Source organism: Vombatus ursinus, unplaced genomic scaffold, assembly GCF_900497805.2.
Source record: "Vombatus ursinus unplaced genomic scaffold, bare-nosed wombat genome assembly UNPS02011767.1, whole genome shotgun sequence".
NCBI classification, from domain to species: domain Eukaryota; kingdom Metazoa; phylum Chordata; class Mammalia; order Diprotodontia; family Vombatidae; genus Vombatus; species Vombatus ursinus.
Genome location: NW_020951545.1, coordinates 3427376 through 3441613, shown reverse-complemented (window position 1 = coordinate 3441613; position 14238 = coordinate 3427376). Strand labels below are relative to the sequence as shown.

The window sequence follows — 14238 nt, the reverse complement described above, 5'->3', positions numbered from 1 at the left end:
TTTTGCTTGAAGAAAATCACTTTCCCTCTATCCTTAATACAGAAATCAATATTTGTGGGAGAACAGCCTTATCATCTAAAGTTACCCAAATAAAATGTCATTCCTTTTTTTTATGTCTAACTTAAAACATACACTGTGCATGCAGATGGACACCATATGAATGCCACATGAGAGATATTTGTATGTATGTATGGACATGCGATTTTAAGACAATAGGCTAAAAAATCCATTTTTCTCTGATTCTTCCTTCCTCTGCTACTTTCTTTCCATGTTTTGTATAGATTATGGGCTTTCTTTTCTTTGGACTACAAAAGCTGGATTCCTGCCAAGTATTTCTTATTGGCTCCAAAAGGAAGCTCAATAGAATGGTCACCATTCAAACATATTCCAAATCTTCCTGGCCCAATCTATAAAGGCTCTTATAGTAGAATTAAAACAAAAACAAGAACCCCTATCCCCTAATGGGACCAAGTAACATGCAAACTCTAGGTTCAATGACATCAGGATTTGAGTGGGGCTGGTTTGTGCCTACAGTTTCCCCCTTCCCCCATCCCAAACTACCCTTCTCCTTGACCCCATATTCCACTCTACCACTATTCCATGACCACTACACAGGAAACCAGGCATCTAGCTAAAGGATGAAGTTTTTCATCCGGGTTAACTTTCTTCAATACTGTCCTCAGGTCATTCTCAAACTTCCAGTCCCAGGTTTCCATATTTATAGAGCTCCTCACTTTTCCTACTGCTAAATTACAGTTCCAGTCTCCCTTAATCTTGTGCTTTCCCTCTGAAATAATCTTCAACTCACCTTGCGTATATTTTGTTTATAAACAGCTATTTGCATGTTGCCTCCTCCATTAGCCTGTGAGTTCCTTCAGAGCAAAAGCTGTTTTGGGGTTTCTTTGTACCCCAAGGGCTTAACCCAGTTTCTGGCACATATTAGATGCTTAATAAATGTTAGCTGACTATCTGAGTAAGAGTGGTGAGTTTGGGGTGTCTATAAGTTTGAACTATGGTTTTATGTTTAACAAATCTAAATCCTGAAAAATGGGAGGGAGAAAGAGAGAAAAAGTGGGGGGAGGGAGAGGGAAAGGAAAAGAGGGAAGAAGGGAGGGAGGGAGAGAGAGAGTGCGAGAGAGCAAGAGATTCTTGCTTTAAAAATTACCACTGTAAATTAAGGGAGAACATTATTTTAGATATTTTGAAGAGGTTCTTAAATTCAATTAATGATATGATTATTACCCCCCCACACACACACATACACACACATACACTCCAGTAACTATCATTGGCACAGAGAGGAGGAGAGGAAGAGAATGAGATGAGATCAATATGTGATGCCTTAGGGAAAAAAAATGGATCTGGGAATTCAATATTTGCATAATACACCAAATAACTCACGTGTATTATGATGTCTGTTCTTGTCATCCATCTTTGCTTTTCATTACAGATCTCCCATGCTGCAATCAAGTTCACTGCCAGCAGGCCACAGGTGTGCACCACATGAGCAGATGAAGCGGTGATATTGATGGGGAGGGGGTAAGGGGGGAGGAGAGGGCAGTGAGGATGGCTCTCTAGAACTACAACACATTTATCCAAGGTGTACTTATGCATCTGTTACCCCCTTTCTTTTTTAATTTTTAATTAACACCTTGGATGTATTTTCGCACATAAATAAGCCCTGCCCTTAGAGTTCACAGAAGAAGAAAGGAAAAAAGTATGAAATATACATTTAGTATTCAGAGCTTCCCCTGTAGTAGGACTTAGGTAAATAATCCCTAGTGATTTTTTTCTTTCCCTTAAAAGAAACATTTTTGTCTCTTTTCTTCTAATTATAATACTTTCCATTTATTTATATTAACAACTTTACAAAGCTTCTTTCTCTTAATTATCTTAATTGATCATGCCACCAGCCCTGTGAAGTAGAGTACAAGTAATATTATTTCCATTTTACAGATGAAAAACTAAGGCTTAAGCAATTTGCCCACACGAATAGTAAAAGGAAGAGTCAACAAGACTCAAATGTGGATGTTTAGAATCCCAGGTCAATGTTCTTTCCAAACCCTACCTCCCAAACAACCTTCTCTTAGAACTTGTAGACTAAAAATCTAACAGCAAAACTGTGGTCCATTTAAAAAAACCCGCAAATTTTATTTAACAAATGACAAAGACCGGAAGATAAGTGACATGCACATTTGTGCAACAGAATTCATGAATAAAAGGACCCCCTCCAAAGATTCTAACATCAGAAATAATAAGTTCATTTTTTCCCGAAGAAATTAAAAAGCACCCCAAACCAACCCTCTCACCACACCACTCACTCTCCTACAGCAACAACAAAACCAAATTGCCAAACAGCAAAAAGAAACGTGGCTATAATGACCACAAATCGAAATGCTACTGCTAGCAAAGGGGGCAAACATTATTCCCTGCTTTCTATTTCAAAGGGCAATGGAGTCAATGGGACATTCCTTCTATCCTGCTTTCTCAACTTGCTCAGTTCTAACACAGGGCTTCTAAATGCCTTTCCTGGTCACTAGTGACAAGCACCAACCAAGACCTACTTACTTTTCCACAATACTTTGCCCAACTACAAGCTCCCTCCACTCATCCTTGTCATTCTGTACAACCTCACTATTCTTTAAACCTAGAAAGGGGTTCTAATGTTGACCCATCTAGAGTCTGCCCCTTAGTTCTATGGCCCCACTTTGTTTTTAAACATAAAAACTTTTAAAGAAGCCTCCTGCCAAGTACTTTTTGCCTTCATTTCTATTTATACTGGCCAAAGCAGCTGCCCAGACCACTGGTGGTGTGTGGACCTTTTATAGTTCCTAGGAGACTTCTATGCCTAGCAAGTTATCCTACACTTCATGACATTCACCCATGCATATAAAGACAACCCCGTTCATTTTGAGAAAATAAAAACATTTTTAAAATGGAAAACCGCTTTGTTTTTCCTCTATTTAGACAACAAACTGTTTGAGAAAACACCATCTACTAGTTACAATAAACACAGAAATCATGGCATAGTTTTTACTCAACTCAAGTGTTGTTTAGCTCATAGCAGATGTATTATGAAACATGGCAAGTAACACTCCAACAGGAAAATAGAAAGAAAAAGTGGTACTTGATCATTTGATATCATCAGACCCAAAGTTATCACGGGTCCCACTACAGTACAGATGCACTAGAGAACACACACACAGCCCTTTAGAAAAACCCCACCCCCACCAGCACCATCACTATTAAAAGTTAAATACTACAGAAAAAAAAAAATGTGGCAACCAAACTATGCATTTAAAGGATCAATAAGGGAGGGGAAGGGGAAAAAGGGGCAAAATGTAGTATAAAAAAAATTCTTTACAGTCACAGTTTATGGGGAAAAGAATGTAAAGAATAACTTTCTGAGATGTATGCATATTGCAAAATCAAAATATTTGTCTGTTCCTTACCTTGATAAAATTCAAAGTTCCCTTTTTTCCGGCAGTCACCTATTACTAAACTCAGTGCTCTCCAAGTGTTTCTTTTGACAGATATCATTCTCCACCAACCGCTCTGCTAATTTCCTCTCCTTTTCTGACTGGGACAGATATTATGTTCACCAGCCCAGAGATCAATCTTTTCTATTGACAACAACAAAGGAAAAAAAAATGCATATCACATCCAGTCTGAAGCACTCACTCTATGCATGAAAACACTAAGCCATTTAAAAAAAAATACCATTAGATAAATGCTGTCTTTCTAAAACAATGTTACCCACAGTTTTATAGAAGGGAGCACTTTAAAACTTTTTTTAAGTTATTTTTTTTTTCAAAAAGTCTGCTTATTAATTAATCCTTTACAAAGCCTAAGGCAGAGGTGACAATTAAGTGGACACACAATCTTTCCCTCTTTGGTCTTTCAATGGGTTTCTAAAGAGGTGTGGATTGTAGTGTACATACTTTAAGAAAATTCTTTATACTTTACCTGTTTCAATAAAGGGATTAAATCATAAGCCTTCCAACCTTACATTTTCTTTAGGTGATTCTTTGGGTAATAGATGTGACTGGTTTCTATTTTAATTCTTAGAAATTTACATACAGATGGCAGCTTTAAAGAGGCTATCTAAATTTTTTCACTGCCTTGGGATTTTGAAAATCACAAGTTCATAGATTTAGAGAGCTGCTAGTGGACCCTTTGAGGCCAAATCTTCACTTTTTCAGAAGAACTGAGGCCCAGAGAGGCTGATTTGCCCAAGGTCACAGAGGTAGTAACAGTGCTGAGATCTAAACCCAGGTCATCTGGATTCCCAAAGTCAGTGTTTCTTTCCATTGCATGATGCTGCCACTGTTTTAACTGTAATAGGTATTAGCCAAGAAAGTTAAAAAACAAGCAGCAATGGTCAAAAAGAAATTTACCAATACACAGGCATGCCTTATACAACAGAAGTCACAAACAGAATTTTTTGTTTGTTTGTTTGTTGAAAGAATGTGGCTAGCACATAAGTAATGGTGAATTATAATGCCACACACATTTCTCTGGCCAGGTCTGTTATGTTCACTACTTCAGTTTATTTTCTCTTCAACCAACAAAAACAAGCAACAACCCAAAAAATAATTTTGTTTCCCTTGTTCAGTATGACCATGTAAGAGTATCACTCAAGAAATTAACTCTGAGATAGAACCTATGAAGATAGGAGATACTCAAATAATAATATTGAATGAAAAGTAAATATATAGATGTTAAATTTTTGGTCACTGAAAAATGAAAAACATACAAACATTGCCTGCTTTGGCAGTTATTAGCTGCCTGATTATGACAGGCAAGTCACTCAGACCCTCTGACCATCAGTTTCCTTTCCTGTAAAGTGAAGCTAGAAAGGCAACCTTAGAGTCAGAAAAATGGGTTCAAGTCTTGTTCTTAACCACACACTGCTTTATGGAAACTCTGGGTAACTTGTCCTACCTCCCCATACCCCATATAAAATTGCAGCGAAGGTGCATTATTAGTTCAGCAGTTTCCTCACTGAAATGTCCCTACGCCAGTGGAGTCAAAGAAATGCACTTATTCACTGGTCCTCATAACTACTACTGTTATTATCTTCCATAATTATTATTCCCTACTGGTGCATTATGTCACATCCTTGCAGAAAGATGTTTCCCTCTAAGAAAACCAAATCCCTACGTATTCCTTACCATTAACATGCTATTCTACCCAATTGAGCATTTAGTAAGCAAACACCAAACATTTATTAAGCGCTTACAATGCTCCAGGTACTGTATTTATTTTTCTTTACGTTGATGATTACACAGACAGTCCTTGGGGAGAAGTACAATTCTTATACTGAATCATAGTTCAATTCAAGCTTTGGAAGGTTCTAAAGCAAGCTGGAAAGGGGACAGACAGCATCTGTTCTTCATGGACTAGACCCACTTAATCCAGAGAGGCTCATTACCAGTAAATTGGCCACTAGGTGACTCATTTTTTGACCACAGAAACCCACGAAACAGAAGAATCATTAGTAATAAATATCACTGTTTCTACAAGAACAATTACTACAGGTCATCATCAGCGAGGACTTGGAAATATTTACTTAGTTCTGAATTCTCTTTTAAATGGAAACAACAATTTGGATCTTTTATTTAAGTAAAACTATTCCAACAAGAAAAAAGCAAATTCTCAATCACAATGGGATTAAGATGGTTTGCACTCCAACAAGCCCATCAAATCATCTCAAAGAATCTAACAATGATGATGCTTAATTGTTTTTGTTTGGGATAAATATTCCAACCCAGAATGCACAAAAAAGGGAAAGTACAAATTCAAAGCATCTAATACTATGCTCCTTTCAAATGCCAATTTTTCTGCCTACTAATAACTAGCCAAGCCACTCTACCCATATTTAGGGTCTTTTAAATGTTGTATGTCAAGCTATATATATAACAATTGACATTGGCAAAATTTAAAATCACTCCAAAGTGAATACAATTGCTATGGCTTACTGAACTTTAAATAAGAATATTTTCTTAGAATAAGAAATTAATTAGGTAGGAATAAATTGAAAACTTTTCCCCAAAACAGAATTTGATCTTTTAAAGTTAAAAACATAGTGGGGAAGGAGGAGCTTGAAAATTCTTTAATGAGTTGTTTTAATATAATTTTCTAAAAAACTGCCAGTCATTAAAATGTCCAGAATTTCAAAATGACCCCTCCAAAGAATCTCTTGTATTACTTCCACGTACATTTCTAAGAATTACTATTATTTTTGAAAACCAAATAATAACTGTATCATATTCGGTGACCTTTCACCAAAGACATTAACAAAAATTTCTCTTCAAACTATAAACACCTATTAGATATATGCCAACCCTCAAATTATAGGATGATTTTAATCCCCAAAATTCTTTGTTTTGCATCTAAACTTACCTTCAATCATATATCAGCATGTTCTCAACAGAAATAAGGTATTTTTCTTACAACTCCTACTTCAGTATGGCTTACATAGATATATATATGTATTTTTCTGTGTAGAAGTAAACTAAAATGTTTTTCTAATTATAGATTAGCCTTAAAACCTGCTTCTCAAATCAAGAACATTCCCCCACATATAGTGATGTTTCTATTATATATGTGTGTATGTGTATATACCTATATATGTATATTGTTGTTGTGTCATTTCAGTCGTGTCTGACTCTTCGTGACTATGTGGGGTTTTCTTGACAGCTTCATTTGTGTGGGTGTTTGTGTATGTGTGTATGTGTGTGTGTGTGTGTATGTGAGCTGTAATAGAGAATGCTTCAAACTAAATCTCTTCTATGCAAGTTTTAAAAGAGATTCAGCTTGCAAAGGGTTACAAGCTGGAAGGGACCTCAGATGTCATCCAATTCAACTGGTACCTGACCAACATAATGGAAATCATGATGTAATGAGAATCATAAAATTTAGGGTACAAGCTTTAAGCCTAAAAAAAAAAAACCAAAACCTTTAGTACATTAGGTCAAAGACTTATTTCTACTACCTTGAAACTCTGAGTTTATCACTGAACTTCCCATCTGTGTCTTCATTTATAATACCTATGTGAATTGGGTATTTCGTATTCTCTGGAATCCCACTGGTACTCAAATACAATATTCCCAAACCCTTAAATAACATGTAGTTTGAAAGCACTATACTATGCTGATTTAAACCAAATCCAGGATCCCTCCCCCACAACCTGCACACTTTGTATTCAAAAGAGCCTATTTAATGAGTCTATGGTAAAAATTAGCTTTTTAAGAAATTTCAGTCGGATGTTATTAAGCTGAATGATGAGGGAGTTCATTTTATTAGATTTTGTAAAGCATGAACCTTAGTACTGGCAAAAAAGTATAAAGTAACACAAACAATAACAAGTAACATGAAAAATGCCCACTTGAGTATTTTTATCCTCTCCTCTAGGTACTCTGCCATGTTCAAATGATACATATCTTTGCATCCAAAATAAGAGTCTTGGATGACCTCTGCTCCTCCTACCCAATTTGTAAAACCTTCTTAGTACAGTGTACTTTCAGGATGGTTTCAAAAGCTATACTTCACTCACAGTAGAGCGTCTCAACAATTTGTAGTTCTACAAGAGCATTATTAAAAAAAAAAAAAGGCTCAGCATGTTGTATTGCCATGGAAATTGTGGAAAACATACATTCCCAAACAAATATTACTTTTTCTCAATGGTATGAAGTAATGAAAACCACATGTGTAAATCTGCGATCCGTGCAGTAGTTCAAGCTGCAGCTGATCGAAAATACAGAAAGTGAACTCTGCTATATAAAGGATTCTTGTTACAGAAATATAATGTGAAAACCAGATGCAGACAGAAAACCTTAATCACAGATGGGAATGTAATCACTGGCATACAGAATACTTTTTTGATCAATCTTAACCATATGCGCAATGTATTTATTTTCTAAGGAATGCAATAACTGGAGAGAACCTTCCATTTGAATTCGGTTAACCTCATATTTATAATGCTTTTATCTTACTCCCACATCCCTCCAATGCATAAGCTGAGCCAAGGTTTTAGAAGGAAGAGTCGCTGGCCTTGGCAAATCATTCTTGTATCAGTTTATCTTTCAAAAATTTAATAGGATGTAAAGACTACACATATCAGAGTCAACCTCAAAAGAAATCAAATGCAGTTACCCATTACTGTATTTCTCAATCATTGCCAGGAATCCCTTCACTGCCTAAACACATTTCTCAAGAGAATTATACTTCCACTTGGGTCAATTTTTCCTTTAGTATATGATGCATAGTTATTCAAAAATCCAACATTAAACACACCTCTTATTTCTGTCAAGCTTAGTTGGAATCAAATCTTAACTGTCTAATTTCTCTTCCTCCCCTTACTGAATTCTATCAGTTCAAAAGTGTCCCTCTTCATAAATGAAAATGGGATTTTTTTCTGTTTCTACATACAGCAGAAGTGAAACAGGACTGGCTAGAAAACTATCAAATAACAGCAATAATAATAAATAATAATGCCATTTTATATTTGTGAAGTGTTTGATAGGTTTTCAAAGCTATCTCCCATACATTAGCTTACTTGTGTGACAGGTTCTCCAAAGTCACTCCCTGATAGGGGACTAATAAACTTTCATATCAGATGGGGTGGTTTGGGAATCAGAGGATTCCTTTACAGGAATGAAAACACTAACCTTACCGCTAGGAGGTGAATTTGGTAGGAAGGGAAACAGAGGTCTGTTATCAAAGATTATCTAAATGGGATGGTGATACTCTATTTGTATAAAATAACTTGGCCTACAAACAACTTTCAGTTTGAAAATAATAAAAAAAAATTCTTCCTGTTCTCTGTGAGGCATTTAAGAATGCTTGACAACCCTAACCTTCATAAACCTACATTTTTTCTGACTTCTTAGCCAAACCTTGGTCTCCTATCCTTACTCCCCAATGACTGTCCTTTCTCTATCAACATGTGGATTTTCCCCAAGGTTTTGTCCTTGGACTTCCTCTCTTCTCCTTACATTCCCACCTTTGGCTATCTCAAACATTCATTTCTTCCATTATTTCCTCTGTAGATGGTTTCCAAAACTGTTTCCCGTCCTGTCCTCTCTTAGGAATGCCAGTTCCAATTTCTAGAACTGAAAGGGACTTTCTAGAAAGGTTAAGGGATTTGCCCAAGTAGGAAAGCTGGGATTTGAATTCAGCTTTCTCTGACTTTAAAAAGAGCACTCCTTAAAAACCACTTTAATCATGTCACCCTTCCTGACTGAAAAACTTTCATGGCACCCTATCTTGGCATATTGCCTAAAATGCTGGGCCTGGAGTCAGGAGAACATGGGTCCAAATCCTGCCTTTAAGTCTTACTAATTATCTAACTCTTAGCAAATCATTTAACCTCTCCAAAAGTCAGTTTCTTCACCGCTAAGAGTGAAATACCTATAATAGTAGGTTCAGCAACTTACCCACTGATAAAAAGGTTTTGCAAACTTTAAAGGGCCAAATAAATGGCTGCTGTTGTTATTGTTAGCCTAACATTCTTGTTCCAGCTAAGCTGTCCGGCCAAGTTGCCCCAGAGACCTTTCCAGTACTATCTCCTACTATTCTCCCTAGACCAAATGCCCAGTCCAATTTAACTGTTCTGGTCGCCATCTCTACAACTCTACTTTGTATTTTATCTCCTCTGCATCATGCCATACCCTACCCCCTTAAAATGCATCCACCTCCCCCATATCTACATATCACACTTCTACAAAAGCCCAGCTCCAAGTCCCATCTCCTCTATGGAGTTATCCCTAATATACCCTAACCAGATAAGATCTTTCCTTTCCTGTGAGCATCTTACAGCACTTACCCTTTGCTCCTTTTTATTTGATTCCATATTGCCTTTTACTGTAGTTATTTTTATACCTGTCATCTCCCTAAGTAGGCTGCAATTTACTGAAGGACTGTATACCATCTATCTCATCCTGTCCCATTCCCCTTTATTCCCCCTCTCTCCTCAGTGTCAAACACAGTGCTAGGCACTGAATAAATATCTGTTTGTTATTTTAATCTCATCTTTTCTGATTGGTGTGAAGGGAAGTTTTATTCAAATTCTCTTACATGTCATTTGAAGGAATGAGTTAATCACAAGGCAGTGGATCCAGCAGTGATTTATTCTGAGGGGGTTATAGGGGTGTATGACCAAAGATGCTTATAAACCAGATATTTAAAGTAATAGGATGTTACAAAAATGTAATCTCTCTGTTCAGGTGTACCAATGATTGAATTTACAAAGAACAAAATCTCCTTAACTATAATTAATTTCCTACTTGCTGAACACTTCAATTTGATCAGCTCTTAACATTTAGTACTGGAAGATAGCATAGCTTCCCATTTAGTGCCTGTTTTAGCTCTATGGGCTTTGAGCCTAAAATAGGAAGGGTCTACCATTCAATTTGCCCAGGGGGATTCAGGAACTCAGAGGAATATAATTCCTTTATTTTTTCCTTCTGAAATACACCATCACACTCCTGAGTGATTAGAAACATTTCTTGAAGTCTTCTGTCGGATACTTAACCAAAATGTATGAGGTTAAAAAAAAAAAGGTCAATATTAAAAAAAAAAAATAGGGGCCCAAACCATTTATAAAAAAGAACCAGTTTGGTTCAACAAAGGAGGAAGGAGGCCATGAAAGCTCATGCTTTGTGTCATTTTTTTCTTGGTTCTTTTCCTCATCTAATTTCATCTGTGAGAGCCTGTCCCTGGAGGACAAGGGAAGAGAGAACCAATTATATCCAGAGGCTAGTTTCTCCAAAATGAAGGCATCTGTTCCATGCCAACGACTTCCACATGGAAGAAAAACAGAACTTTGAAGGCATCTGTGTTCATGGTTGACAGTCACAGATCTTAGGGTCTACTGTAATTGCCTAGCTGCAAACATGATGTGGTTGCTGCTGCTGGATGCTGCTATTGTCAGCTGATCCCACCCGAGAGAGACGGCCCAAGTCCTTAATAAGGAGGGTTCATAAAATGCCATTCTTTAGACAGGTCTCTATAATTTAGTGTCATCTCTAGGATTAAGAGTTTCCCCTAAATAAATTAGGGCAAGTTACACTTTAGCGAGGCAGTTTCTATAGGTATGGTTAAGGCCAGCCTTGCCCAAAGACAAGGCAGAAAGCTGCCTCTGCTGCACGGTTTGAAGGACTCGAAGAACCGCTATGCTCCCCTCCCCAGAATATATATATATATATATAGATATATATATATAGATATATAGATATATATAGATATAGATATATATATATATATACACAAAATGGGATGGGGGAGTTTCCCTTCATTTTCCCCTGAATTTCTCATTTTGCTCACTATTTTTAAGTTCCTGGGAGACAATAGGCATTGAGAGTCAGCATAGTATCTGGAGTCAGAAGACCTGCATTTAAAAACAAACTCTCTGCTAGTTATCTCTGTGAACTTGTGCAAATCACTTAACGTTTCTTGGCCTCAGTTTCCTCATCTGTAAAATTCAAAGGTTAGGCTAGATGACCTCTAAACTCTAAATTTATGATCCCACACAGTAATGTTAGCTGGAAGGACTAACTGTGTAAGTTGTTAACACTTGAGTGGGGATTAGTTCAATGACCTTGGCCCTGCCCGGCCCAGAAGGGCTGTGAAACAAAAGGCAGGTAAACTTTAATGAGTAGGATTTAATGAGCAGGAAGCAGAGGATGGGGCAGAGAAACTCTGGGAAGATTCTGAGCACTGAGATCAGTCCTGAGTTCAAATCTGATCTCAGACAATTACTAGCTGTGTGATCCTGGGTGAGTCACTTAACCCTATTTGCCTCAGTTTCTTCATCTGTAAAATAAGCTAGAGAAGGAAAGGGCAAACCACTCTAGTATCATGGCCAAGAAAACCCCACATGGAGTCTTTAAGAGTGGGATATGAATGAAAAATGATTGAACAAACAAAGGTTTTTTCACCAATTGGTCAGTCTGTATTCTTCTTCCCCTCTAGTGGACATTTCACAAATAAAAGGTAAGAAATTTGCTTATGGAACCAAAATGGGTGCATTTTGGTTTTGAAAAGCAATCCAGGTACATAAAAGATCTGTATCTTCTTAAAACAACATTAAGAAAATAGCTTGGGTTCCAAATTTTATTGGGGCATGTAAGCAGCACTACTCAATATTGGACTAATTTTAAATGCAAAAGATTTTGATTATCCTCTTCTATGAGTTTTTAATCAAGCAAAATTGGTATCAGAGAGGGGCGACTGTTTAAGAAGAAAAAAAAAGGAACTTAAAGAATGAACCATTTTAGGAAAATAATAAAAAATTTCCAAATCAGCCTTAAGATCAAAGATTAAAAGTAGATTTACTGCAATCTCCCCCAGATTGAAGGCTGGGAACCAAAACAAACTTGCTATGTATGCTAAAGTTTTGAAGGAACTCTGCCCTTGGGGACCAAGACTCTGGAATCTCCTTAGAGGCAAAACCATTTCAAGTGTTTCTTGGGCATATCAGTAACTACAGCTTCTTAAATCTTGGACTGAATTCTGTTCTTAGAATCAGAGAAAAATCTCAGAGCTGAAAGGCACTTGAGAAGTCATCCAGTCCAATCCTACCTGAGCAGGATAGGACCCCTCCAAACAAGTCATCCAATAGCTGGTAATGGGAAACACACCACCACCATCTGACAAAGCACACTCTACTCTCCCACGTGGCAGCTCTTCACGTAACTGAATATAAACTTCATGTCTCCTAAGAGCACAGATTTAGAGCTGAAAGCTCCCTTAGACGGGCCTTACAAAGCCCTCCTTTTACTGATAAGGAAATCAGTTGAGTGATTTGTCCAAGGTCACAAGGTCTGTGGTAGTATTTGAACTCAAGTCTTCCTGACTCCAGCCCCAGTTCATTATCCAACCCTGCCCACTAGCTGCCCTTTAATTGTTTTCATCTTAAAGGCTTTGCTGAATAGCACTTTAGTGAAACTCAATGGCATGCGATTTTGCCTTAGCTTTCTTACTATGGCTCTCTAGGCAATTCTCTTCCACCTGGTTTCTACCTGCACCAGTTTGGCCAACTGAAAAACTGATTTTAAGGGTCATTCACTAGAACCTTGACTAGAAATTTTGGCTCCTAGAGCAAGCAGTATAATATGCACCTGGCAAATTTAAATTTATATGAAAAGGATACAGGCTGTCATTAGAACAAATTCAATTGAATGGGCAAACTCCACGCCACTAGGTAAGGAAACCAGGGACACCGCCTTTATACTCTGCTAAGGAAGATCCTGAGATACCAAGAGGCTGCTGCTGAGATGGTCATAACCATCACTTTAGGCAAGGGAGGTGAGAGTAGGAAAGAGCTAGGCCTACCAGAGAGAGGAGATATGACAACTGGAATTTTCCTAATTAAAAAATTACTATTCTTATTCTCATTACTTTAAAAACTTTTTTGACCTCTAAATTTCAGCATCCTAATTCAGCACCCTAACTGCACCAGCCTAGACATAGATACGGCACTGGTCACCACTGACCTCCTAATTTCCAGATCTGATTTTTTTTTTTCAGTTCTTATCTCCCTTGATTTATTTCTGTATCCTTCAAAATTGCTTATTTTCCTATTCCTTTGCAAAAGCCCTTCCTTAAATCAATGTTCATGGTACAGTGCTATCTCAGTTCACTTACTTCTGAATTTTCTTCCTGTTTCCTTTGAAAACTTCCATTTCTCTCTCACGTACCCTAAATTAGGTCGATATTCAATGCACAGTCCTCAGACCTTTGCTTACCTCTCCCTACACCAGTGGCTCTTCACTTTGTGTGTGTGTGTGTGTGTGTGTGTGTGTGATGGACCCCTTTAACAATTCAATGAAGCCTAGGGACCCCTTCTCAAAACATTTTAAAATACATAAAATTAATTGGATTGCCAAGGAGACCAATTATATTAATTATTATTATATTTGTATAATTAAATTATATTAAAACAAAGATATAACTTTTCTCATCCAAACACATGGGCCCCCTGTTATCTGTTCATGGACACTGTGGGGGTTCGGGAATCCCAGGGTTAAGAACCCTTTCTCTAAATTCTTTCCCTTGAATTATCTTTCACTTACTACTTTACTTTCAATTATCACCTCCATTTACTTGGGTCCAAATCCCACCTCTGATGTTTACTACCTGTGTTGACCTAGGGCAAGTCACTTACTTATTCTGGGCTTCAGTTCCTTCAACTATTAAAAAAAAAAAAGAGGTGCAAGGAAAGGACCTACGCTA

At 37.3% G+C, this 14238-nt stretch overlaps 1 protein-coding gene across 2 annotated transcripts in view; it reads right to left on the bottom strand.

Moving 5' to 3' along the window:
* The window catches only part of RUNX1T1 (RUNX1 translocation partner 1), a 176136-nt gene that overhangs the window by 138236 nt on the left and 23662 nt on the right, over nt 1–14238 (bottom strand). The window contains exon 2 of one of the 2 annotated variants that reach the window (XM_027856963.1): nt 3453–3623. The exons of the other annotated variant lie outside the window; for it this stretch is intronic. Coding sequence (XP_027712764.1) covers nt 3453–3540 — 88 coding nt within the window. The 5' untranslated portion in view covers nt 3541–3623. The remainder of the gene's footprint in view (nt 1–3452; nt 3624–14238) is intronic. 2 annotated transcript variants of the gene reach the window in all.